The sequence below is a fragment of the Sorghum bicolor genome, chromosome 3 (assembly GCF_000003195.3).
Source record: "Sorghum bicolor cultivar BTx623 chromosome 3, Sorghum_bicolor_NCBIv3, whole genome shotgun sequence".
In the NCBI taxonomy this organism is placed as follows: Eukaryota; Viridiplantae; Streptophyta; class Magnoliopsida; order Poales; family Poaceae; genus Sorghum; species Sorghum bicolor.
In genome coordinates, this window is record NC_012872.2 from 64,015,744 (window position 1) to 64,043,686 (window position 27,943).

Here is a 27,943-nt window from a genome sequence, read left to right on the forward strand (position 1 = left end):
AGGCAACTAAAACATCGAGCGCACCTAAATCTTCTCTTCCTCGTCGTCCCTGTCTCTCCTCAGATCTCACTTGTCCCGTGCGGCGCGGCCTCCCGCTTCCGATCCCTGCGGGAGCGCAGGCCAAAACCCTAACCCCTGGTCCCACCGTCGCTTCCCTGCTGCGCCTGAGGAGGAGCAGGCCGGCGGAGTAGGAGATGGCCTTCATGGCGGCGCTGGAGGCCGATCTGCGCGCTCTCTCCGCTGAGGCACGCCGCCGCCACCCCGCTGTCAAAGACGCCGCCGAGCACGCTGTACTCAAGGTACGCCTCTCCGTACCTAAGCAGTACGCACTCTTCAGCAGTGATCATGATATGGACACCCATTTCACGTTCCTTCAGCGCCCTCGCCCGTTCCGGACCCATTTAGCGGCGGGGCAGTATCCGAACGTTTATGCCGGTAATTGAAATTTGGAAGTGTTCATTTGGGTTTGGTAACTCTATTCTAGTCTTGTTCTGCGATAGAGCGATGTCACTATATGATACAGCGTGTTCGAACTAGAGATATGGTGGACTGCTCCAATTTTAACAGCTGGAACCTCTGAGTAGTGGGAGTTTAAATTTCTAGCTGCATTTTATGCATTGTTGATAAGTTATATTAATGATTAGTGCTTAGACAAGTCTGTCCTCTAGGTGGGTGTAGAATGATTAGATTGCTTTCGTTCAGAACTTCAGATGCTTGGAACCAATTTTGTGAATTTGGTTGTAGTGAAATTCTCAAGTTCATACCAAGTGCACACTGTGTCCATGGTTTCGAGAGAAGTGTAAGCACCATATGCTCAAAGAAGCACAAATCATGTGGAGCTGGAGGAACTTCACTGGTTTCTTCAAGTTGAAGGGTTTATTAACTGCTCCTTCCATTCCAAATTGTAAGTCATTTTGGCTTTTCTAGGTACATAGCTTTTGCTATGCGTACGCTATGTATCTATCTAAAATCCAAAATGACTTACGATTTGGAATGGAGGGAGTATTAGGTCATGTGCTTGATGGTTCATGTGAAGTTCTAAGCTTAGCTTGAAAAATGAAAACTATATCAATGTTGGATTGCTGTTATCATTTCCGATGGTCTTCAGAACTTCTATGTGTAAGGTTGGGTGCAGTGTTTAAAAGGCGACTAGGCATCCAGGCGAGTGTTGGGTCCGCCTGGACGCCTAGGCGACAAGGCGCAACTGTTTCCCAAGGTGAGCTGGGTATGCCTGGAACCCTGGACGCCTAGGCGACGCCTTTGAAACACTGGTTGGGTGTTTCCCCACTTTTATGTGTGTCGGCATGTGTCTAAAGAGTGACCAACTGACCATAACTTCATTTCCAATTCATCCAAGGTTCCAATAGGTAGCCACTACCCTAGGAGTAGGACAGCTTAGCGTGTGCACAATTTTTTTGGGAGCAAGATCAGGAGGCTCATATATTGATATATATGTCATATGGGAATTGACTACATGCAGATTCAAAAGGCAGCTTATAAAATCTTAAAGCATCATAGATTCACAAGGTGGTGAGGCATGAGACACTCAATCAGAGAAGCAGTAAACAGAGATGAAAATCACAACACAACTACTGAGTTTTCATGATAATCAACTTGTCCATGGTCCTCTTTTTCCTGCACTCCTGCCTGCCACCTCTGCCTGGCTCTTGATTTTCCTGCTCCTGTGTTTTATTAGCCTCCTATGACCTAGGTGATGCTCCAGTGGTCTGCCTCATGCCTAATTGTGACTAGGCATACATGTAATTACGCCTTTTGGGACACTGATATCATCGTACTCTTTGCTGGAGAGTTTGAACCTGTAGAAACTCATGCACTGTTTCCATTTTATTATATTTTTAGGCAGTTTTTATATCATTATGGCAGATGTAACCAATTATTAGCTTTATTCCATGATTATCTGAGATGAATCTCATCTATGTTATTTTGTTATAGAATGGTTAAGCATTCCATCTATCCCACAAAAGTTAGCTTTCAAGTTTTTTTTATCTTTATAGTATCAACGGCCTCTTTTATCTCTTGTAATCCAAATAAATTCATGGCTGAATAATGTTTATTGATTAGTCAAGGAGAATACTTTTTATCCATTTTCTGTAATTCTGCAATAGACTTGTAATTTATGACCACCTATACATTCTTAGTATTAATACATATCATAAGTGTTACTTGTTCGTTGACAAGGCACCATTTTCAATTTCTTTTTTTCGGTCTTGAAGCTCCGATCTCTATCTGGCCCAAGTGAAATAGCTCAAAATGAAGATATACTGCGGATGTTTCTGATGGCATGCAGTGTTAAATCAGTGAAGTTAAGTGTCATAGGACTATCCTGCTTGCAAAAGCTTATATCACACGGCGCTGTTGCATCATCTGCGCTGAAGGAGATACTAGCAACTTTGAAGGATGTGAGTTCTTGCCTTCTTAGTTACCTTTTGCCCTCATTCTGTTTATTATGAAAATTTCGTCGATAAATGTACAAATCAAACTTGATATTCTGTGTTATCTTTTTACTGTCATGCCATTTAGGAACTTAGGCCCTGTCTGGATCAGTTCAACTTTCTATAAGCTGCAACAGCTAGGGAGAGCTAGCTTATAACTTCTTCTAAGTTGGTTGGTTGGGCATGGGCTATAAGCTGGGCTGTTTGGACCAGACAGAGCTTTTTTTAGCAGATTTCTATAAGCTCTATCTAATCCAAATTGGGACTTAGCTAGCTCAGTTGGTGGGAGGTGTGGCTGTACACCTCCACCACCCAGGTTTGTGTTCTCTTAAAAAAAACTCCTAGACCAACCTAGAAAGAACTAGGTGGCTTTACATTAATATTAATAAGAAAATATGCACCCATATTTGCCTCCATGAGGACTTGAACCTGGTTTCTAGATGGGGTGATGCATCATGAGTCCATTCCTCAAATTTAGTGGAATGTCTTCATTCCTCATACTAGTATTATTTATTATAGTTTGTGTGGAATGAGGTGGTGATGGATCAACTCATTCCATTCTGCAAACCAAACACCCCATTACTGTTTTTCTTAATTGAGTTTGAGATCATGTTTTACAGACACAATAATTCCAAACCCACATTTGTCAAGCTAGAAGTTTATTGTAGTTATTATTTTGTATCTGAACCTTTATGTTTATGTTTCTTCTGTTAAATTCTCATGACAAAATTTGATTTCCGTAATCGTCTGTAGTTATAGCTGAACCTTGAACGCATTGTTTCTGAACTCTGTTGGTTGTTTGCAGCACGCAGAGATGACTGATGAGATTCTTCAACTAAAGACTTTGCAAACGATGTTGATTCTTTTTCAATCGCATCTACATCCTGAAAGTGAGGTATCAACTACCAGTGGCTATAATTTTATTTCTTGTGTGGAAGGTTTCCTACATGTCATGTGTTTAGGTAACCTTTGAACACGTGAAAGCTTCTATCTATCAAAATAGTAAACGTAAGACCGCATTAATGAGCCAACATGCCATCACCCGATGCTAACACTGCTGATTTCTTTTTGTCTTTCTCGTGTGGATTATGGCCCTGTTTGACACAGTTTAAACTTCTCTGCAAGCTGTTTTTTTTCCTAGCCGCACAGAGAAACCACTTCTTACACAAGCTGCTGGATTAAAAGCTATCCTGTTTAGAGGTTTGGCTTCTTTTTCAACTTTCTTGTGAGGATTCAGAGATGAACAAGGTTGCTACCGGTGCTCTCACCAGCAGAGAGAAAAGCCATGGCCTGGCCTGGCCATTCTTCTGCAGCGACATAACTGCCGGCATTGGGTGAGCATGGTGCACGTGCGGCTCCCAATCTCGCTGTGCAGGAACAGGGAGGTTGTTTGACATCGCTCAGCTTGGCAGGACCGCTGGAACAGTGACGAGGGGAGGGGTGTGTGCGCGGATCTGCTGCTGGCGAGCTCCATGGCTGACTACAGAGTGGAGAGCCAGATACGGAGGGGCGGCACAGCCATGGGTGACAGATGCAGAGGGCAGCACGGTGAAGGAGTGGCACGGCCACGGGCATGATGGTAGAGGAGCAGAGGGAGTCTTGCTGGCGGAGCAGGCTGGCACCACTGCTGCTTGGTGTGGGACAAAAGTGAGGAGCAGTGTGGAGTAGAAGGGAGGAGCGAAGGCAGAGGCAGTCGTGTGTGGGAGTTGCAGTTGAAAAGCTTTCCCCTGCCACTTCTGGAAAAAGTTGCTTGCTAGTTCATTTCCCACAAGCACTATTTTAAGCTTTGCATTTGACACCTGTGGTCGCTGAAAAAGAAGCAGAAGCTGGAAAGCCAATGTGCCAAACAGGGCCTATGTTCACTGCTACTTTTTTCTCAAAAGAAAGTTATTGTTCTTTTCTTTTTTTTACTATCTAAATTCCCATATGTTGCTACGGGCAACAAAAAAAAACATATCAGAATACAAGTCGCAGTGCATGGGAGCCTGAGCATCAAATCATCGTGTGGTGCCGTCCACATGCTGCCAATTCGGGACCAAGGTTGCAAAAGTCCATTGTCCTGGTTCTGGCAGAGCCCCTCGTCAGATGTTCTCATTCATGAGAGTTTTCCTGATGTTGTTGAGTGCTAACTCATGATCCACTTAACCTTATTATATTAGCACATATTTTGCCAAATATATACATTTGTTTCAAAATAAGTAATGTAACCTTTCGAACTCAAATGATTTTTTTATGCTGCACAAAATAAAAATTTCAGATATTATTTTTTGTACTCTTACTGTCTATAATGATATACATTTTCTATGAACTATACATAAGAGAAACCATATACATCCTCAAAAATATCCGCACAAAAATGCTAATCATAAAAACATCTCCTTTGAGTAGCAAAATTGTTTAGCCTGGGAAAAAAAAATCTGAAGAAACAGTACTCTGCCATGACAGAAAAACAAGAACAAATGATTCACGAAGAAAGTTTCCTGCTCAGCAGTCAGCACATTTGCGTGCCTCGTATGCAAGATTGTAAGTGCAGGAACACTCGTGACCATGAGGAATGCACAAACAACCTATGTTATTCCAGGTTCACTATAACAGGAGGAACACATGTACATGTAAATGGTAATATCCCAAGATTGCAAGGCCCCTGCAAATACATGTGGCTGATGTAAAACTGAAAATTGAGTGCAGAAAGAGGTCAGGGATAGGCTTGGTTTTGTCCAGCTAGGGGTGCCCTAGGGACAGCAAGCTATGCTTCCAGGCGTGTGTGGATGAGGGTAGGCTGTAGGCACCATCTTCTGTGATGGAGTACGGGAGTAGACAAGATCCTCTAGGATGGCGTCAAGCCATGGGTGGTCAAGAGAAGACAGAGGAACCCATCCTTGTTAGATAAGCTTCACCTGTCCATTGATCTAGTAGCACTGTGGCACGAGCCATAGCGCCCAGAGGTGATCATGGACGTGCTGCACAAAGCTCTCGGTTGCCTACTAGCTTCAGTGCCTACATCGGTGCCGGTACTGCACTACTGCATATGTCTCATACTGTGCATATCATGGGTGCTTATCGTTGAATGTAGGGGCGGCCAACATGCAATCTAATGACGTGGGAAGGTAGGTGGCCACCGGGCGTGATCTGGTGTTGACGAAAAAGGAAGTCCGTGATCTTGGTGTGATCTGGTTGTGAGGGAAAAAAAGGTGTGCAATACGGCTTTGTAATCTAGCGTTGGAGAAAAACCGGGAGAGGATGATGGACCGTGCGTGCTGGAGTGCAGAGCGCGTGGGGGTGGGGGTGGGGGTGGGGTGGGGTTGGGTGGAGTAGAGTGGAAGTGGACTCACTATTTGCTTTCTAAGTAGTAGAGATCAACTTTTTTTTTCTGGAACATGCAAGAGAACTGCATTTCATTTTGTTAAGAAGAAGAAGAAATTAAGTTTCTTACACAGCCCCACGGTTACTAGATTATGTGCGTCCTTATTTTCTTGCAAAAATGACCACAACCTAGTCTTCTACCCTCTACTTGCCTCTTCTTTTTCATTTTTTGGAGTGCAGGCTGCTAGAATTTTGAGCTATGAGCTTTTTAATGACTTAGAGCAACTCCAAGAGCCTCTTTATACCCTTCCTAACTGATAGGAATAAAGATTTTGGTGAAAAAAAATACCCTCCCAACAGCTTCTTTAATTAACTCTCCAAATATAGCTATCCTCTATTCTGGATTTCTTGCTAGCCAAAGATGGACAGCGGGGCTAGAGGGCGCATAAGATAAAGAATAGCTGTTGGAGGTTGGGAAGATATAGAGTGATTTTTATTCAATTGGCTTTCCAATTGATGATTTAGAGAGTGAGTTTAAGAGAAACTCTTGGAGATGCTAAAATATAGTGTGTTCTTGCCCAATATTCCCTCTGTCCCAAAATAACATCTTGCACTTCGAGGAGTCAACAGATGCTAAGTTTGACTAATTATATACAAAAATGTATTAATGTTTATGATACCAAATAAACATCACTAGATGAATCACATATATATTTTCATAGTAAACCTATTTAAAAATACAAATGTTAATACTATTTTCTAAAAATGTAGTCAAACTTGAAAAATGTTTGACTCCTTGAAGTGAGACATGCACTTATTTTGGGGGGTGCGGAGCTTGTTTGTTTGCTACTTCTTGGATTATATTTTTGAATCTTGATTGTTTCTTTGGGTTGTTTGCTCCACTTGCCATAACAGTTGTTTTTTGGAGCATGAATAACAGTTGTGGTATCATGCCATGGATGTTCTCAGGATCATAATAGATAATACTGTTACCATCTTATCAGTAGATCCTTTATATTTCTTTCAGGAGAGCATGACACAAGCTCTTGGAATATGCCTTTACCTACTTGAAAGCAGTCGATCTTCTGACAGTGTCCGCAAGTAAGCTCATTGTCATACAGATGTTTCACTGATTCTAAGTTCCTTATAGTAATATCCTATAAATCACATATTGTTCATTTAGTACGGCAGCAGCTACGTTTAGACAAGCAGTGGCATTGGTCTTTGATAATGTTATCCGTGCTGAATCACTTCCCTCCGGTAAAGCTTCTTCAGCAAGACTTGGTTCCCGTGTTACCTCTGTTGCTGATAACGTCACTCATAGCTTCAGTCACACAGTGTAAGCCAATCTCTATTTCTTTAATGATTATGCTATTAAGGCATATCTTAGCTGCTATAGTTGACAACTTGACATTATGACAAAGCTGGTAAACTTTTAGCCTGAAATTCAGAACCCCTATATTTTTAAGTTTATTGTTCCCAGTGCACATTTTTTGACTTACTAAAAGTTATACCACATGTGTTCTGCCAGATTCTTCTTAGCTGCACCATGCTTGAATCTTGCTTTGCTTATGTGTAGTTGTGTCATGGGCTTCTAGTTGAGATGGATAATAATATGATAAGCTCTGCATTTCACTTGCATTTGGCCACTTCATTCTAGTCAGATTTGGAGTAACATTTTAAAATTGATACCCAGATAAATGATGGTACTGCAGGAATGTTAATGTTGTTTTTCTTTGTGTTGCATTTGCATTTCACCTTTTTTGGTCTGTAGATTCATATTTTGCTTTACATGGCAGATCGCTAGGAAGCAACTCTGGAGATCCTACCATGAGGGAGAATTTGAGTGATGTTGGAAAGCTCGGGCTCCGTCTGCTCGAAGACCTGACAGCTCTTGCTGCAGGTGGATCTGTATGTGCGAACAATTTCTGATGGAACCTCCTCTATTTTTCTGTAAATAAGGACATCTGAAGTTTTTTTCCCTGTCAGATAATCTTGTGGTTAACTCCTGACTTATTTCCTCTAGGCTACATGGCTCCGTGTTTATTCACTGCATAGGACATTTGCCCTTGACATACTTGAGTAAGTTCTCTAGGTTCCACAATGAAATGCTCTCACTTGCAAGAATGTATCTGTCACTTGTTATCATATAATGACATGATGTTACCACTGGGCTGAGTTAAAAATTACTGATCCTAACGGTGCATTTTGACTGAATATGTTGGGAAGAAGATTTATATAGAACAATTCCACGTAAATCTTAAGCAGAAGCAGAACATGCATAAGAACAATCTAAACCTCATCTTGACATATTTTGTTCCAGGTTTGTGCTATCAACATATGTTGCTATATTCCAGGCATTGTTATCTTACCAGCAGGTTTGTGTTTCTGTGCAACGTTTTATCATCATTTTTTAAATTGTTGATTGATAACTTTTGATCATCTTGATAATCTGCCAGGTTTTGCGTCATCAAATTTGCTCACTTCTCATGACTTCACTCCGCACTAATGTTGAGGTAGGTTCATTGAATCAGGGGTTTGGATTTTTTTTCTTGAACAACGCAGGAGAGCTGCGTGTCATTTCATTAAGAAGAAGAAAGAAACAGAGGGCCGGCAGGAACCGGCCCAAGTACAACAATACAATGCACACACAGAAATTAAATTCAGAAAACACTGCTTACAACCACGCCACCGCAAAAAAGGGAAGACACCCACACTAGACCAGCTTAAGGGATAGGAGAGCTCAAGCAGACAGTTCCCGCCGAATACCATAGTAAAGACTCACTTTACTAGTTTCGTGTGACCTGTTTATAGTCTGGCATTGCAAAGGCTTTCACAAGCACCTATGAGTTTCTAGTTTTTCCATTGAACGAGCAGGAGAGCTGCACATCTTTATATTATAGAGAAGAAATAAAGGGCCCTTATAGACAACCTCCTATCTCAACTGTGAGACAAGGAAAGGTTGCTGTACATCATGGGTCAAAAGAGTCTGAACAGAAAAGAAAAAACTCCCTGACCTAAGCCCCACTCTTGAAGTTGGGTCCAGCCAAGCACCAGAGTCTCATCTCCTCGAACGAGTACTGAGCATCAGTGGGAGAAGGAGAGGTGCCATCAAAGACACAATTGTTCCTTTGAATCCACAGGGTCCAAGCACCCAAATTCACAGCACTATTAAATGCCTTTCTTTTGGCCATATTAATCCTTTACTTGCCTTTCTTGGTTTCTCCACCAATCTGAAAGCTTAATTCATCACATCTTGGCCTTATCAATCATTTGGCTTGGCTAACAAATTATGCCAGAATTGACGAGCAGACAAGTGGAGAGGATATGTTGGGCAGTTTCCTCCTCTTGATCACATAGCACACATTGCTCTGGGTGCGGTAGACCTCTTTTTGCTACTCCATCCCAAAAAGGGTGCAATTATGGGATTTGTCAGTCAAGCAAGCTCAAGTTTGACCAAATTTGTTGTTAATAGTATTAACATTTATGTCTCCAAATAGGTTTATTAAAAATAGATTTCGTAATTAATCTAATGGTGCTTATTTTGTATTATAAATGTTAGTACTTTTTGTATAGCTTTGTTCAAAATTCAAATCATTTGGCTTCTCGAAAAGCAAGAATTGCATTTTTTTTGGGACAGAGGGAGTAGTTGATTGGCTGTCTAACATTTGTTCCGAAATCCAAATAGCAAGCCATGAAAATATTTTACATTTTGATGGTTCCCAGGATTTCCACAAGTGTTTCCACGGTTCAAAAGTGAGCGAACCACAAAAGAAAGCCCTATATGTGGATTTAAATGTGAAGGACCCACTTCTCATGCTTCCCCACATGTTGACCAACCTCCTGTTTTAAATCGATATTTCCAGGACAACCCAAACTTTGCAGATACTGCAAAAGACCTTCCATAGATAAAGCCCTCTGAATGTCTCTAACGCAAGGTTGGTTTTCCAAAGCATCTGCTACTGTATGAATCATTATGGATCTTCTGGACACACAAGCCATACTGCTGGAGCAAGATAAAGTAAAGAACTGTCATGCAACCAGTGATCTGTCCAAACGATGGTTTTTGGCTTTGTGCTGCTCCCAACATATGTGTGTTGGTCCCTGGGCTCCCTGCACAAGTAAGCAATTAGCTTACCAACACACCCATACATTCACACTTGTCTAGAGGTAGAAGAAAGGGTGAGCACAGCACACACACACTGCACGAGCTGCAGCAGCAGCTCTGAAGTCTGAATGTGGCAACTGAACTGATTTGCTTCATTGCCTTGGCATAGTATATATACAAGAGCTAGTACCTCTACCAGGTACATAGTGGTATGGTGAGTACACCAACTACCTACTCCTACTACTACTAGTACATTGGCTTAGATCAGCCCATTACCAAGACATGACTGATGTAGCCTTCTACCAAGGTACTAGAGGTGGGCTATTGCCTTACTGCTACTGCAACAGAGAGCTGACCGAGTGCCTGCTCCTGATGCAGTTTCAGAGAGAGAGAGAGAGAGAGAGATCTGCAGCAAATTTTGTCTTACAATGTGGTCACAGAAATTTCCAACATTTGCTTGAACTTGTAGCTGAATTGGGATGTCCAAACCTGACCAGGGACGTCCTTCCTCAGTTTTATTCAACCATAGCCATCTCATCTGTAGTGCCCAGCCCATAACCTGCAAATTAGTAAATACCTAGGCCACCCAGGTCAATTGGTTTTGTCACCTTTTCCCATGCGGCAAGCAACATCCACCATTAACCCTAAGGCTCATCTGATTTTGTCAATTGTTTGAAGCACCCACTTAGGCACATCCATGGCAATCAACAAATAAACTGGGATCGCAGATAACACAAAACGGATTGTTTTGGATGTGACAAGTAGTTGAAAGCATCGTTTAGGTGTATTTAATAAAAAATTGTACCGAAACCATTGAAGTTTTTCTAATAGATTCCTCTAGACAACAATGGAACATTGATCATTAGCACCTTCTTGTATGATCTAATTTCTGTTTTTGTTCTTCAGCTCGAGGGTGAAGCAGGGGAGCCTTCTTACCGTCGTTTAGTCCTCCGTCTGGTTTCTCATGTCATTAGGCTATATAGCTCTTCACTTGTTACTGAAAGTGAGGTAATGTTTTGCCCATTCTCATATGCATCCTGACTACAGTTCTCATAATTTAATATAGAATTCAACCAGAAGCTTTAGCTCACTATAATGGTGATTAATAATTGTACTATAACTAGCTGTTTAGGGTCAATATGCTTGGGAATGCATCATACACAATCCTAAAGTAATGAAACGAGAACCACCAATTTTGTCCATGTTGAGCAACCCTTGTTACTGCTTATCTATCTAGTACTAGTAGTATATTGTCTTTTAGCTAGATGCAACGTGTATAAGTTGATTGTTTTTGCTTAGGCACTAAGAATAGGCTGCAGTAGAAGTCAATTGTATTTTCTAGTTTACAGCATCAGGTTTTCCTTGGTGTGTAAGATAAGTTGTGTGATGTTTGCATGTCCTGATAGCTGCTAGAACTATATGGTCAGTTCAGTAAACTGATGCCATATGTGTACTATAAATATGTGTGCCTATATCAATGTTCTAAATAGCTGGATTTAGCCCCAGCTATAGTGGGCTATATCGTTTGGAGAGGTCGATTTGACGCTAAATGATTTTTGCTGCTAATAGCAGCTAAAAGCGCTCTAAGGACTCTAAATGGCGGTTCTTAGACTTTGCATTCTGCAATTTGGAGGACTGGTTCTTGCTAGCTATTTTCCCTCATATGATTGACCATGCGTTCACATTTTACTTGTAGGTAGAAATTGCTAGCTAGTCTACATGTAACACTTTGAAGCAACTAATTTGGGATGCAAAATAATTAGAGTTCGTTATTATACAAGTGCTCATGGTACTTCTTATTCATCCTGTTATGTTAGCCTACCTAAGCTCTAAGCTACTTCTATTAACAGGTTTTCCTTAATATGCTTGTAAAAGTTACCCGTCAGGACTTACCATTATGGCATCAGATACTTGTCCTTGAAATTTTAAGGGTAAGTTTCTTTGGCTAAAATAGTGGTTTATGCTTATTGATTAATTGTTACATGCTTGCCCTTATTTTTATTTGTTCATCAGGGTTTTTGTGTAGAAGCCTGCACTCTGCGCTTGCTGTTTCAGACATTTGACTTGTACGTATTATTTCCACAGTGCTATTCTTGAATTCACTTTATCTGTTCATTTCTTCTTTCTTCTTCTGGTTGATGATTTTTTATACAACTTCACTCCAGGGGTTTGCTAGTCATGTCAGATTGCCAGTCCTGTAGCATGGAAATTTAGAATTTACTTTTTTTTCCTTAGTGATCCATTTGTAAGAGAACAGAGCCATAAAGATACTTCCTTTTATTTTTTCTAGAATCTATAGATATGTAAGAGGACATGAAAAGTTTTAGCGTTTCTCTGTTGGGTGTGTTTGTGTACATCAAATATATGTAAGAGTACATCAAATCAGTTTCATTAAATTCTCCATGAAATATGTTTGATAGTGCATTTATTTGGTATTCTAGATGTTAATATATTTTTCCATAAACTTGGTCAAAGTAAGCGGAGTTTGACTTAGGAAAAAACTAAAATGATGCACATTTTGGAATAGAGGGAGTAATAACCAGTAGGCAACCTGGCAAATCACTATAAATATTTACTTTAGGGTCTTAATGGAAAGGTGACACTTGCCTTAAGAAAAATTTGTATCTGTCACCAATCAGTATCAGAAATATAGTGTAGATATCTTTTTAAGGTTCTTTCTTTTCTTCTTCTAACATGCTTTGAAGATTTTTATATTTGGCATCAGTAGGTTTTTTTGTTTTGTTTTTGACAACATATTTGGTATCAGAAGTTGTACGCTTTTTATTGATTTGAAGACTTATCTGACTATCTGTTGACGGTTCTTGTGAAAATGTTCCTTATGTTTTATCTTTTGCATTGTTTCTTGGCCAGAAATTTGTTTTTGCAGCTTATTAACTATCCATGTCAGTATGTCCACTGCATTGGTGCTTTATGTCTGGGCATAACATTATACATATATGGTTTTTAGAAGAACATGCTGATATCCTTTTCTTATTTTAATAATACAGGAATCCTGTGAATACCAATGTCGTGGAGAACATAGTTAGAGCACTTGCTTTGGTGGTAGCTTCAATTCAGGTTGTATTGGTTCCCTTGCTTCCAAAGAATATCATCCTTATTAATTACATGTTTGTTTGAACTCATTTTATTTGAGAATTTTCCATTGCTATTCCTTTAACTAGAACTGTTTCTCTTATAGGCTTCAGATTCAAGTGAAGAAACTCTAGCAGCTGTTGGTGGAATGTTCAGTAGTAAAGCTAAAGGTACTCCCTACAGTTAACAAAGCCTAGTGATTAAATTACTTGCTCTGAGCTTATTGTTTTGTCTACTCAGATTTTAATAACTACTGATATGGCAATTACCATACAGGGATTGAGTGGAGTATGGACAATGATGCATCAAATGCTGCTGTTTTGGTAGCTAGTGAAGCACATACTATCACTCTGGCCCTTGAAGGTCTCTTAGGTGTAGTTTTCACTATTGCCACTTTGACTGATGAAGCTCTAGATGTTGGTGAGGTAAGAACTAAGAGGAGACGATTCTTATGAATAACATAATAATGAAGCTCTATATGTTGCTGAGGCCTCTTTGTACAGTGTTACTGTCTTTTTTTTAATAAAAAACCACAGTGGGGGCTTCCCCTGTTGTACATTTCGCTCGAAAAATGAATATGTGAATTTAAGTTTAACTAATCTTTTCTGTATCTTTTTAGCTTGAATCACCGAAATGTGAATCAAATAGTATGGAATGTAGTGGACAGTTGGCCCTTCTTTGTATGGCTATGGTCAATTCAACATGGTTAACCATCCTTGACTCTCTGTCACTTATTTTGATGAGGTCAGGTCAATCTTTAAACTTACATGCACTTTCCTATAAATATATGTTATTTTTCCTGTTCTTATGGTTATGGGTAATCTAATTAACAGATCACAGGGGGAAGCTATAATATTAGAGATATTGAAAGGATACCAAGCATTCACTCAGGTGATAATAGTGGTCTGTTGGTGTATCAAGAACTTTGGAAAATTGCCCTACCCTAGTCCACTTAGAGAATAACAGTGTTCCTCCCATGATGTGCCTCAAGGGCTACTGGTCTTCTGTTACTTTTCTGTTCTATCCATGTCCCATTCGTTATAGTGAATTAACTGCTTTGACAATCGGAATGTTGGATGCATACTGTTTCAGGCTTGTGGAGTTCTCCGTGCTATAGAGCCCTTAAACTCTTTTCTAGCATCACTTTGCAAGTTTACAATCAATAATCCAAATGACGGAGAGAAGAAAAGGTATGCTACTGGTGTCCGATTTCCTAGGATTCTTACTGGGCATATAACCAAATATCTTGTTTGTAGAATCATATATCATATGCCTGCAGGCCCCTCCTCTTCTAAATACCTTTTTTTTTTTGCGAAGTATATAACATGTGATGTGAACAGTAATTGGTGGGTGTTAGCCTTGTGCTAAACCCAGTTATCCTGCATAGTTACTTTTACTAGTATTTACTTTTACAATGTAGGTTCCTTGGCAGCCAAGTTGATCATGGTGCCTTGAGAACCAAGTAGCTAGAGCATCTTCTACTTTATAGTTAGAATATGTCAGGTTCTGTTGGGAGCTGTCTGGCTATATAAGCAGCAGCCATCCCCTTGTATCCCTAAGTCATTAGAACTCTGTTTTTCAATACAATCCAAGCGGCAACCTTTGCCAAGCTGCCCTCTGGCAGCAAGAAATACCTGTGTTCATGTCTTGAAACCAACAGTAATATTGTAATATGTTTTGTTAGAAATACTGTGTAAGCGTATCTTAGTTTTTTAATAGTGAAAACAGTAGGAGTTCCTGCAATATTCATCCATCTTGTAAATTCCAGGCTTATGATTTGTCTATTGTTAATTTTATGTCTCTAACAACCTCCTAAATGATTAGTCCAATTAAATTTCTATCTTGGTGTGTGAGAGCAATAAAAATATGCAGCTTTATCTATCTGAAAAAAGGTTTTCTACCTTTTGAGTTTTTAGTTTGAATGCCATGAATTCAAACAATGAAATATATTATTTAGATATTGTGTAAACCTGGTTTTTCAGGGCATGTATGATATTTTGTTTTCTAGTATTTGTGTTTTGGTAGGATCTTATGATTTTTTTCTCAAATGACGCACGAAAGCTGTGTGTCATTTCTTTAAGAGAAAAAAAAACTAAAAAGGAAGAGGGAAAAGGTAGCCCCGTCCAAACACACCCTGCTAGAAACAGAAAAAAATGATGTGCCACCTCAATACAAACAGGCATGACCAAAAGAAAGACCAGCCAGTCTCCCAACAACTAGAAGTCTGGGGCAAGCGACTGGAGGATTTTATCATTGGAAATCCCTTTCTCATTTGATAGCTACAACCTGCAAGAGTATTTGCAGTCTTGTATGTTATTAGGCATCACTAATGACCTCATAGAGGATTTTTTTTTGGTTTTCTTGTTTACTTCTGTGGTAGTAGTATGTTGAAATTGCTATGTCCAAAATGATAGTACAAATGACTAATAGTGGTGAACTAATAACTAAAATACAAGATATTAAGTACAAATTCATGGTTGCTGACTGGATTACAACTTTGCTACTGTTCAATTTACACTTGCCTTAGTCCAAAGTCTGGAGAGTGGTCATTTATATTTCATGTGATGACATCATTTACACTGAATGCTTCGGCTGTGCCTAAAGTTGTGTGCTGCATCTGCTATTCATGAGCTTTGTGCAATTATTTCACCTCACTTAGTTTGCTTTCATATGTGTCAGCACCTTGCAGTCTCCTGGATCAAAGAGGTCAGAAACTTCATTGGATCAGCGTGATAGTATTATTCTCACACCAAAAAATGTTCAGGCAAGTAGGAAAGAAGTGTAGTGTCGCTTACAACTATATTATGATCCCTTGCTTTTTCACATATATTTACACTTGTTTCATTCTGAATTCAGGCACTAAGGACACTTTTTAATGTTGCACATCGATTACACAATGTCCTTGGTCCTTCCTGGGTTCTGGTATGTAGGGAGTTACAACATTTTTAAGCTAATTAAGTTTCATGAATTATACTTCTAAATCTCTTATACATTGAATTGTAGGTATTGGAGACTCTTTCAGCACTTGATAGAGCTATTCATTCTCCACATGCTTCAACTCAGGTATTGGATGTAAGACATAATCTGCTTGTCCAATTGCTTTTGTTTTGTTTTCCTGGTACAGTCAAGAACTGTAAATGATCAGCAATCAGCTGATTGGTCCTGGTACTGTTTAGAGTATGGCAATAGGCCACTACTGTAGCCATTAGTTGGTAGAAGGTACATCAGCAATAGTGCTGTACTAGGAGTAAGGTAGGGCTGTACCAGCCATGATCTATGTACCTGTATAGAGGTACTAGATATGTGTATAAATATGTATGCAATACATCAAGCAAAGGCAGCTCATTGCCACCAATTGCAGTGTCCAGTCTTCAGCCAACGCTGAAGAACAGTTGTGTACTGTGTGTGTGTGCTGAAGTGAGCTCTGCTCATCTTCTACCTTGGGACAGGGGAGAAGGAGAGGAGAGGGGAGCAGGTGCTGCTCACCTCGGGCAAGTGCTGGGCCAACATTGGAGACTCTTCTTTTTTGATAACATCTTATTACCAAAAATAAGACATTGTTTTGTGTGTCTAATTTAAGTTAGTGCTGTCATTTTGCTGACACTGCCAGTTTCTCTCACAGGAAGTATCAGCTTCTGTTTCAAGACTTTCGAGAGATACATCGGGACAGTACAGCGATTTCCATATTCTCTCTTCTTTAAATTCTCAGGTCAGAAGGGGGATTCTTTTTCCTTTTTTCATGTTTTTTTGTTGGTATCATCTTAAATGCATTGCTCATATGTTAAAGTGGATTTTGTTTCATTGTTGGAGAATTTTGTTTGAAAGTTGCTGCTTTCATGTTTTAACTAAATTGTAATGCTAAACCGCATTTTTGTTTCTTTGTTGAGGAAGTTGTTTGAAAGTTCAGCCTTGATGAACATAGCTGCGGTGAAGTCACTTCTGTCTGCATTGCACCAATTGTCAAGTCAGCACATATCTGGAAGCTCTCAATTGTCTGTCCAGCAGATCGGGAGCATTTCATTTTCAGTGGAGCGCATGACAACAATTCTCGTCAATAATCTGCATCGTAGGTGCTTTCTTTACTTGGAGCATTCTTGCAGAGAAAATAACCTTTATGAATCAGTTATGGTCTTTTAGCGAATGGACCTCTAGTTGAGTTGGTTAGGCGGCCTGAGTAGCACTCCTCAGGTCCTGAGTTCGATTCCTGTGGGAGAAAATCTCCTCTTCTGTCCCACGCAAAAGCACAGGTCTAAGGCCCGGCTTTGGTCATGGTCATTCTCACATGGGCTACGGTGCAGCTGTGTATGGGTGGGCAGGGGTTCAGGGGCTTTCTCAAACTGCGTGAGAAGGACTTCTTAATGCAATACTGGGGGCTGTCTTACCCCCTGCGTTGATTTTTTTTTTAGTTATGGTCTTTTATGATCAAACAGAAGCTTGATCAGGTATAGATACTACAAATGTGTTTTTTCAACATTGATAGTGTGAGCTTGATCACACATATATTTTTACTTAAGATGTATTTGCTAAACTGAACATTTAGTTTGCTGGATCCCGCTTTTCGAATTTCAAATTCCAAGCATAATTGGTAGTTTGTGTCATCTATAGTTTGGGCTTGTGGGACACCTCACATCGGTGTAGCAGAAGCATTGAGGTCATCAAACATCATATCAACCTATAGCATCAGTCAGTTTACTGATGAGCATGACAATGATATATTAGAATAGCAAGTTACTACTGTCTACTGCATAACATAGTTCATGTAAATGAATGAGCATCAGATTTTCTATTGAGGAAGATCAGTTCATTGTTGAAGTCATTAATCTTTAATGTGTTGTGTAACTAATGTGGAGCTTATTTTAGACATAAAGCTTATTGGCACCACAATTTATTAGTTCTGCTATTGATTATTTATGTTATTTATCCTTTTCAGGAGTTGAACCGATATGGGATCAAATTGCTGCTCATCATCTTGAGGTAGCAATATCTTTTAGTCACTGGTAGTTTTCTCACAGTTTATGTAACGTCATGATGATCTTGGTGATGGCATTGCAGCTTGCGAATTGCTCCAACCCACAATTACGTAGTATGGCACTGGATTCATTGGATCAATCAATTTGTTCGGTAGTGGGTTCGGAAAAATTTCAGGGCATTAGCTCAGCACCTCATCAGTTTCAAGAAAGCAATGTAATTGATCAATAATAATAGTCTGCTGTTTCCTCTGCTTGTGCTATTTGTCTGACCTTTCTATTCTTGTGCTTGCTAGTTGGTCAAAGAAAGTGAAACTGTATCATTTGAGTATGCAGTTTTATCTCCATTGGTGATCCTCTATTCCTCCAACAAGAATGTTGATGTACAAATGGGTGCACTAAAGATTCTTTTGCATGTTCTCGAGGTACTTATTTCTTGTATATGCTTTTCATTGGGTGTATCAGACAATGTCCTCTTACCCGTATTTTTTCAGAGACATGGAGAAAAGTTGTCGTATAGCTGGCCCAGCATTCTTCATATGTTAAGGTGTCACTGCTATTCATTCATGAATTATATTTTTTTTATTTTTTATTTGACATTTTTGCTGTTTCTTACATCCTTGCTTCCTTCCAGGGCGGTTACCGATGCATCAGAAAAAGACCTCATCTCCTTAGGCTTTCAGGTAAAATTACTATATTGTTCCTTGCTATGTTTAGCATGATATAATTTCTCTGTGGGAGTTTTTCCCCTGGCATAGCTGCTTGGGCCTGTTATGTTTTTACTTATCTATGGAAGTCGAATAGGATTATGGATTACATTTCTCAACTCTTGAATGGAGGACCAAATAAGCACTTTTAAGAACTGATAAAGTAATATTGACCTGTAAAAGCTGTCTTAAATATGCAACTAAGGTACAGTCGGAAACATTTGTGAACTGTAACACTGATTTTCATTATACTGGTCATTCTAGTTAAACAAAAGGATAATATATCTTGAGTGCTCATTTATTTTTGCTGTTCTTTTAGGCAAGTGCTGTACATCTTAATGCTTTTAATTAATATATAAGTTGTACAGTGCCCTTTAAATATGTTTAAACACAATCTTTGCTTTGCAGAGCATACGTGTAATAATGAATGAAGGACTGGCAACAATCCCTGTACAATGCCTTCATGAGTAAGTCTTTCAAATCCACTGTTTTAATATTGTTCAATCTTGCTATTCTTCTCATTTTGCTAATAATAGTAACAATGAATATACTGCCTATGAGAGTACCTTTTCCCCAGGTTTTTCCCTGGTGAAAAATAGGAAGAAAACTTTTACTAGTACCTCCTTGGATTATATGAACTGAAAGATTTAACATGGCTATCTATGATTTTGTATGGTATTAGCCAAATTCTAGAGTTACATGCTATTGCATAGGCAGTAACAATTTAATTTGGAATTTCACTTAAACACTGTCTTCAGCAAAGGACAATATCCATTGTACTTGAAAGTTGAGACATTGAGTATGCTCCAGGAATCACTTTTCTCTTGAGTTTTATGGTGATGTGCAGCTTCTCATCCTTGCCATGACAGATGTTGCTTCCATGTAAAAGCACTCAACGCTAGTAAATAACATTTGTTTTGCTTATGCAGTTATGCTTTTGCTTTTATGGATGTCATGCTATTAGAGATATGTATAGTCAAGGTACAACTTGGGGTACAAGTAACATGATATACATGTGTTAGACTATACATATCTCTAATACATGCATTTATGTAAGACTGGTTAATATGACTATATGAGCATAAATTGCAATAAAAAAAATTTAAAACTAAATCAAAGTACTTTTAAGTCTCGGCTTAATTACAATCACATTGAAAGGGAGCCCATAAATTGTGGATCTTATATAAACGAATGCCACCAACATAAATCCTGATGAATGATTATTCAGAAAATTTCGCATGGTACACAGCTAGACCTTAGTACTTGTATGTTTGGGCTGCAGCTTTTCATAAGCTGGCTTCTATAGCTACTTGTAAATGCCAGTGTTTGAGAAGCTGAAACAAAGAGGGCCTTGGCGTAGTTTGCTTCTGTTACCTGAATGGCTGACTGGACACTACTGTTAAGAGATTTGTGTGTGTGTGTGTGTGTGTGTGCGCGCGCGCGCGCGTGCGCTTGTATATTCCCATTTGTATAAGGTCGCTTGCATATTGTACATGAACATATTGGGCACTTCAGCCCTTCTCTCAATACAGAGCTCATCCACTAACAACTACAAGTACTTAAGGTTGTTGGATGTACAAACTACAGATACAATAACCCTCAGCTGGTATGAATGAAACTCGATACGCACAATGTAGTTGATATCATGATGTTTAGTATTTGGTATTTGTAAAGCAAATAGACATCTTGTCCATATCATAGTGGTCTGTACACAAGATTATGGCCTAGCTCTCAAAAGTCATGAGAACTTGCCTTAATATAAAGAAGGATCATTTGCCATTATTTGGTGCAGCTATCTAGAGACCTTTTGTGCTTTTGGTGTCACAAACTCTGTTTGGAATAGAGGTTTATGAACAAAAACAACGGTATAAGAAGAGAATCCCAGCTTGGGAGTTTTATTGACAAAAACAGCTTTGAAAGGAAAAGCTATGTTCAGTTCACAATAGTTTTATTACCATCTTGGGAGTTGTATGTTTACTTCAGTTTACGATTTGTTGCAATTTCTGAAACTTCCATTTGTCAACCACTGCAGATGCATTTTGGTAACTGGAGCATATGGTACTCAGAAAACTGATATAAACATAAGTTTAACATCAGTTGGACTTTTGTGGACTGCTACTGATTTTATTGTGAAGGGATTAATCAGCAAGCCTATTGAGCAAGCTGGTATGTGACCACCACATATAAATATACTGCCTCCCTGATTTTCTATATCACTAATACATAGCTCTCCTTTTGCTTTGCAGATGTTCAGTCAGGTGGAACGATTAAAGATGCAAACAGCAAGCAAGTTCCTGCTAAACAAATAGTTGATTATAGTATACTTTTCTTTTCAGTTTTCTCTGTCCTCCAGAAATTGGGTTCAGATGATCGTCCTGAGGTGCATCTTCTCAACATACAGTCTGTTCTCTGCATGAACACCCATGAATATTGTTGACGAGTTTTCGTTAGCTCATTGAAGCATTAGTGATCTCTGTAGGGCGCTGCTGTTGTGCTGTAATATTAGTAATTCGTGCAACCTTGGCATCTTCCTTATAGAATTTTCTTTTTTTGGCATCCTCTGTATACACACACATCACACATATACTGCACACCTTTTACTCTTACCATGAAAAGTTCTAATTTGACTTTTTCCTTGAAGAAAAATTCTCCGAGCTATTAAGCATGGGTGTTTGATGCTGAATCTCCAAACCTAGCTAGAGCTCTGTAGCTTGCTAGTGAGGGGCTGCTTTTTGGGGGTTTGGCAGGGGCACGAGGTATCAATTACCTCCTTGCCCTGGGGCTAAATGTGAATTAGGTTTGGGTCAAGGTTGCCCTCTTTGTAGTTAAGGGCGAGTCTGTTCAGTAAGAACCCACTGGTGTGAGTGGGTGGGTCTTGTATGGGTTCTTGTCCCATTTTCTCTTCTTAATATAGTGATACACAGCTCCCTTGTGTGTTGAGGGAAAAAAAAGCTTGCACAGATTTTCTTAATACCAATAGCTTTGTTGTACAAACTGATGCTAAGTTTTCTTTTTTTGATTTCAAGGTTCGAAACTCGGCTGTTAGGACTCTCTTTCAGACTCTCAGCACCCATGGCCAAAAGCTTTCTAAAAGTATGTGGGAGGATTGTCTTTGGTTATATGTTTTCCCTATGTTAGAGCATGTTTCCCACTTGGTAAGTAATTTAGCAATTAGGAAGGGCATTTTATCTTCTCCATGAATCTCCTCTTTTGATATTTAAGTTAGGCTAAACATTCTTTTTCAGGCATCTACCTCATCTCGAGATGAGTGGCAAGGGAAGGAACTAGGAACTCGGGCAGGCAAAGCTGTTCATATGCTTATCCATCACAGGTTTATATTTTTTTTTCCTGAGAACCATAAACAATAGGTCTATTAATTAAATATGAGACTACCGCTTATGAGAAAAGAAAGGATCTAGTGCTGTGAGCTTTGTGACTTCATCACGGGGTGGGGGTAATTAGTTTTTTTTTTTTTGGGGGGGGGGGGTCTTCACCATAAACTCAATAGTTTATGATCTTTAACTTGATTAGTAACACACATATATACTAGATTTTAGCTTATAGTGTTCCCTGTAGGCTTACTCTACCATTGAATAATCTTGAACTCCTGATTTCTTTCTAAGCTTGCATTCCTTTTTAAATCTTAAGTCGGCAAATTACCCTCTGTGGGAAAGAGAGATAAGAAGTCCAGGAGTGACAGTGCTTGTTCTTCTGGTGAGTTGCCTCTTCTTTCTCCTAGTCTAATTGACTTCTTTGTTTTCCCAGTCGAAATACAGCACAAAAGCAATGGGATGAAACTATCGTTCTTGTACTTGGTGGTATTGCACGGCTTTTGCGTTCTTTTTTCTCTTACCTCCAGCAACTGAGAAAATTCTCTTCTGGTAAACCTTTATTGTATTGCCTGTGATACTTACATTGGTCATTGGTTATCTAATTCCAAGTAACTTCTCATTGTATTGAAATGTGTTCAGGTTGGGTGCTTTTACTTGATTTTATAAAAAATAGCATCTTAAACGGTAGCAAGGAGGTTGCACTTGCTGCCATAAATTGCTTGCAGACGTTTGTCGTCTCAAACTGTCCAAAGGTATCCTCAAAAAAAGGACCTCTTTAGAATTTTCAGTATATATATTTTTCTTGTATTGTATGTATGATAGGAGCTATTTGGTCTAGTCTGCCCTTCAGACATGCTTTCTTTATTCACCATAAAAATAGCTCCTTATCTTATTATTTTTAGGGAGAATTCCTCCCATGTCATGTCAATGTCACTGCACTTTCCTTTGTGTTTTCATAAATGTATGTGAACTAGCATCAATTTGTATGACTTCATCTTTGATAGAGGACGGTCCCTCCTTTAGTTCTTGGAAGAGGCTGTTCATGGAGGAAGCTAAACTGCAAGCTTTGAGATTCAGTGATGCTAAACGACCGGCTTTCTCTCTTTGTATAGACTCCCTAGCTTAGTTTCTTCTCCTTCCATCATCCTTAGACCTGTTGCTCTTTCTGTTTTGGTGGCTGTTGTAATAGTTGTACAAACTTGTTCTTTTTTCCTCTTTTTATTTAATAAAAAAATTACAGTAGGGGCTTCCCCTGCTGTATTCTCGCCCAAAAAAAAAATCAATTTGTACAGAAAATGGTCCCAGATTAATTAGCCTTGACCCAAACAGTACCCTAGTGGCAAACGAGATAAGCAGGTCTAGAAATTCAAATCACCTTTTGGTTTGTGATTTGTAGTTCAACATAGTGCTCACATGGTTTGAGCTCTTTAGATGTCTTGATTGAGCAATAACTTCAGAAATAAAACAGATCCATGTTTTTCATAACTGTATTCAAGTATGGCATTCTAACAAACAGTGTCAGATTCTGTTGTTTGTGTATGTTGACAGTAGGTCATGTCGCTTGGTTGCAATCTGTTAACAAGTGCACTGTCTTTTTGTTTTTTATATTTTACTGGAAAAGATTGTTGTTAATTCTGTTGAATGGCATGCCTGCCGCATATTTAAGATATTATTTAGATAAGAAAGCCTCATAAATAAATGTTTCCTGAATATATTTTTCCAGGGCAATCTGGAATCCCCATATGTCAAATCTGTTCTCGATATTTATGAACTTGTTCTTCAAACTTCACCTAATTTTAAGAATGACTCCACTGATAAAGTGAAGCAAGAGGTTCTCCGTGGTCTTGGTAATTATAGCTTCCTTTTGTTTTACTCCAAGCATCAGATATTGTAATTAGCTATTAATTCTGTTTCACTCCTGCAGGTGATCTTTATGTCCAAGCACGATCTCTGTTTAATGGTGACATGTATCTAAGGCTTATGGCAATTATGCATCTGATGATCAAGACTACCCTGAATCCTACTGATTATGATAGTGAACTGGTATACCTGTGCATGCATATTTTTAGTTGATATATATATTTGCTACAATACCATGTGTAACCATATAAGTTTCTTGGAAGAAGTTTATGATTTTATTGTTTTCGTTTTATGTGGAAAATCTGGGCATGAAAATACGGAAGTGTATCCTTTAATCTTCAATTTTTTCTCATAGGAAATGTTAAAACATGTTTCTTTTTTATGTTTCTATCCTGATAACTTTCATAATTCAGTTTGGCATCAATCTAGTGTTGAATTTATTTGCTCATTTGGTCCTTTATGCTCTAGGGTAGTATTCCTGCTGTACAACGAGGTATATTGGAAATCATTCCTATGCTACGCCCAACAGCTGTATTGTCTTCCATGTGGACACCTCTCCTCCTTGAGCTGTTATGCTATCTTAATGGGCACGAAGGCCCCCTCCAGAAAAATAGTAAACAAATACATGATCGGAATTCTCAAGTGCTGGTAGATGGTGCAAAGCGTGCTCTTGGTAAGACCTGTTATGATATCTTATATACAGTGTTGCATAATCTGAGAAAAAATATATTTCTTGTTGAGTGATGTCTAATTTGCTATTGTTACAGTTGAAAGAAGCAATCTCAATGGCGGGGGTACAAAACTGGATATGGTAGGATCTGGTTGGGGTATTCTATTTGTAGAAAAACTTGTCCCGATCATTGTCAACCTTTTTTTGGAGGCTCCACCAAATGAAAGGTTTAGTGCCTCTCCTGAAGTCATTCAAGGTCTTGGAAGGTAATTGCTTTTTATGATTTTATATCTGACAACGTAATGCAAAAATGTATATCCACTCGTCAAGAAGGCTTTATGCTTATCGCGGAACAGAATAACTGCTTACTTATTTTCAGTATTCCATGTCAAAAAGGTTATTAATTGAAAGTCTAGATTATAGATAATGAGTGCATGAAAGTTTATTGTGATCTTCCTGCATGCTGACTGAAAGTTTCCTAAATAGGTGCATGAATACAAGGAGAGACAACCCAAGGGGTACCCTTTGGAGAATATCTGCTGAATGCTTCAATCGTGTTGTGACAGATGAGGTGAGGCAGGACAATGCTGATTGCAAAAGTGATGTGAATTCATATAAACTTTCTAGAGCTCGTTTCTGGAAGGAGGTTGCAGATGTGTATGAAACCTTTCTTGTTGGTTCTTGTGGACGTGTGTTGTCATCAGATGTTCCTTCAGCTGACTATATTACAGCTGATGAGACCCTTGAGATGAGTGTCCTCACTGTCTTTGGAGATGATATTCTGAAATTGCAAAATGATGCTCCAGTTGAGGTTAGTTAGTCAATAAGATGTATTTGTTTACCTCTTGCTGTTGCAACACAATACCTGACCTTGTAAATGCTCGATTGTGACCATCTCACGTTCGCATTCTTTCAGGTTTTGCAAAGGCTTGTGAACTGTCTTGATCACTGTGCCTCACGGACAGGATCGCTGCCTGTTCAAACTGTTGGCCTTTTACCCTTACACTGCAGCAGATTTTCGCTGAGCTGTTTGCAGATGATGTTTTCTTTATGCAGGTACGAGCATTGTGCAATACTATGTAAAATACAGTGTGCAGATCATCTTTAAAATAAGTTGGCAGCATGTCTCATATTTGAAAACACAGTACAATTTTTGCATATAACATGTAGAACGATTTGGGGAATGGGAATCTGTCAGAAAAGATACTGGGTGGATGGCAGAGTTACATGCATCTAACTTTTCCATTTCTCTCTCTCTGTCTCTTTTGGGCACTGCTATTAGATATGGGCAATGTTAACTGATGGTGAAGCTGTGTAAATTAAGAACTCAATGTTAGATATTTTATGTGGTTGCAGTTCTATAGCAAAGACAACCTTGTGTGCTGCAGCATCAGAAACCAGCAAAGTTTCAATTTCCATTCTTATGAAGCGATGTGAGATTATACTGGGTCAATTTTTAGCCGATGAAAATGATCTAGGTACTTCGCAGTTTATTTATATTTCTTAAGAACACTATAATCTACAATACGGATATGCTAAACCCCATTGATCTTGTTACACTATTGGCGTTTGCAGGAGAACATCCTTTGCCTAGTGTGAGGGTTGAAGAAACGATCTGTGTTCTTCAAGAGCTTGCTAGACTAATTATAGACATTGATACAGCTAGTGCACTCAACATACCTCCATATCTGAAACAAGCTTTGGGGGAAAACAAATCCCATGGACGGGCTCATTTATTGTCTTTGCTTCCCACTTTTTCTGAACTTGTTATCTCAAGGTAAGACAAAGGTTTCTGGTAAAGCGTATAATTTTAGGCATAGCTGATAGCTTCTGGACCATTGTTATGTGTGTTCTTTTTATGCTGAGTAGGCCGTTTATCATAGCCAGCAACTTGTCTGTCCCCATGCTGGATTAGAAACCCCTAAGCATGTGACATGGTGGAGGCCGAAACTTGTAGATTTTGTTGCCCCCTTTTCTGTTTACACGGCACTATCAATATGGTTGAAGCTTTTTTTTTCCTTCTCTCATACATGTACAACAGTGTGACAAACTCTAAAAGGAGTACCATAGATATTGAATATTGGGGACTCAGCCATAAATCTCTTAAATAATGTTTTAGTGTCATCTGTAGATAATTAGCTCTGGTTGCAAATGTCTCACAGCTAATCAGTGCATGTCTGTTGAGATACCTGCCAAATTTTGAAAAGGAACAGCCGTGTAAACTTAGGATTGAACCATCTACCTCCGCTAACCTGTCAATTCTGTTCTTCAAAAACGTGGTTCCTCCTTTAATGGTCTGTTAATAAAAAAGTTTTATTTAGGATATCTGAGTAAACATGGTCTTTCTATGTTTCCCATCTGAGATGATTTGTGTGATCCTGTGCATTTTGGGACTCTAAAAGGTTGAACTATTATTGATATCTCTTGTGCCTTTTGTAAGCTAGATTTGATACACCCCTGGAGTAGATAACTCTCCTTTTTTTTTGGGTGGGGGTAGGGGGGCACAATAGCTTAAGAGTTGGCTTTGTGTTTTTATGACGCCAGTTTTTCTTGTGGTGGTGTAACTTAATTAATTGTTGTATTGCCCCTGCTGATCCGTCAGAGAAGCTAGGGTGCGGGAGCTTGTACAAGTGCTGCTCAGACTCATTTCCTCGGAGCTAGGACTGCATCGGCTGACATAACAACTAACGATGAAACTCTGTTTCTATTCTTTTGCTGGAGGAGAACCATATAGCTTTGTCAGTATTTTCCCCTTCTCTTACAAAATTGATTTTGTATATCCATCATGACAGGCAAATTAGGTGCTTGTCACATGTATCTAGGAACAGAGTTGTGTATGTAACATTTTGTTGGGAAATATGGTGGCTGTTTCTGGAGTCACTAGGTGTACAGCCCATTCTTTCAACGTTTTCTTTAGCGAGGAATCCATATGTCACTCATGTAAAAAGGTTGTGCCATTCCCCTGTACGGCTGTATCTTTTGACATGAACAAAGGTTGGACTTGTCTAAGTACAGAAACGCTTGCCCACGCGGATCAGGCCTTGCAAGTAAAATCAGGCTAAGGGCTTCCATTGTCCCTGGGCAAAATTTTATTCATTACACCAGGTTACATGATGAATGATGTGTAAAATTTTTTATTTGTGAAATATTCAATCCAGACATTGTTACGACATTTCTGTGTGGATCTTTTTTTTGGGGGTTGTTATTTTAAGAGTTGCATTTCTCTGTGTCAAGGCATTTTGCTACTCCATGTACCACAGGCTGACTTATAAGCAACTACTTCGGTCCGTGACTTTTTTTTTTTTTTTGGAGTATTTGTTGTTCACTTGGATTGGTTGAAATCTTCGGTCCGTGACTCTAATCCTCTCCAACCCCCTTGGTTCGGTGTAAAACGAACAATGCCTGAACGTTCCGTCCGTGGCTTCTGTGTAGCTCTCGTTTTTCCTTATA

The 27,943-nt window shown here is 39.2% G+C and overlaps 1 protein-coding gene across 4 annotated transcripts; it reads left to right on the forward strand.

Annotated features, from left to right (window-relative positions):
• Window positions 1–27,665, forward strand: LOC8072139 (protein MON2 homolog). Of its 4 annotated transcripts, none has more exons than XM_021455860.1 (44): window positions 1–299; window positions 2,235–2,420; window positions 3,259–3,348; window positions 6,784–6,857; window positions 6,940–7,095; window positions 7,556–7,667; window positions 7,783–7,838; window positions 8,080–8,134; window positions 8,216–8,272; window positions 10,771–10,872; window positions 11,715–11,795; window positions 11,878–11,930; window positions 12,873–12,942; window positions 13,064–13,127; window positions 13,234–13,382; window positions 13,577–13,701; window positions 13,791–13,848; window positions 14,050–14,147; window positions 15,637–15,721; window positions 15,814–15,879; window positions 15,961–16,029; window positions 16,580–16,666; window positions 16,849–17,023; window positions 17,888–17,931; window positions 18,010–18,141; window positions 18,221–18,349; window positions 18,419–18,471; window positions 18,559–18,607; window positions 19,040–19,098; window positions 20,664–20,797; window positions 20,878–21,011; window positions 21,658–21,786; window positions 21,877–21,962; window positions 22,397–22,512; window positions 22,603–22,715; window positions 23,687–23,810; window positions 23,888–24,006; window positions 24,292–24,496; window positions 24,591–24,759; window positions 24,980–25,304; window positions 25,410–25,549; window positions 25,850–25,971; window positions 26,069–26,270; window positions 27,096–27,665. In XM_021455860.1, exons 1-44 carry the CDS (start codon window positions 195–197, stop codon window positions 27,172–27,174), a joined length of 4,836 nt encoding a protein of 1,611 aa, XP_021311535.1. In that variant the 5' UTR covers window positions 1–194; the 3' UTR covers window positions 27,175–27,665. The 4 variants fall into 4 exon arrangements, with proteins under 4 accessions (XP_021311535.1, XP_021311536.1, XP_021311537.1 ...); XM_021455861.1 differs by having other exon boundaries at window positions 15,961–16,020; XM_021455862.1 differs by lacking the exon at window positions 1–299 and adding an exon at window positions 766–904.

What these genes read in the sequence shown, in the direction of transcription:
- LOC8072139 (XM_021455860.1), top strand. Translation starts at nt 195, where the DNA reads ATGGCCTTCATGGCGGCGCTGGAGGCCGATCTGCGCGCTCTCTCCGCT. An exon ending in TCTTCTGACAGTGTCCGCAA is followed by an intron (nt 6,858 to 6,939) that starts GTAAGCTCATTG and finishes TTGTTCATTTAG; the next exon opens with TACGGCAGCAGCTACGTTTA. An exon ending in ATGATGTTTTCTTTATGCAG is followed by an intron (nt 25,550 to 25,849) that starts GTACGAGCATTG and finishes ATGTGGTTGCAG; the next exon opens with TTCTATAGCAAAGACAACCT.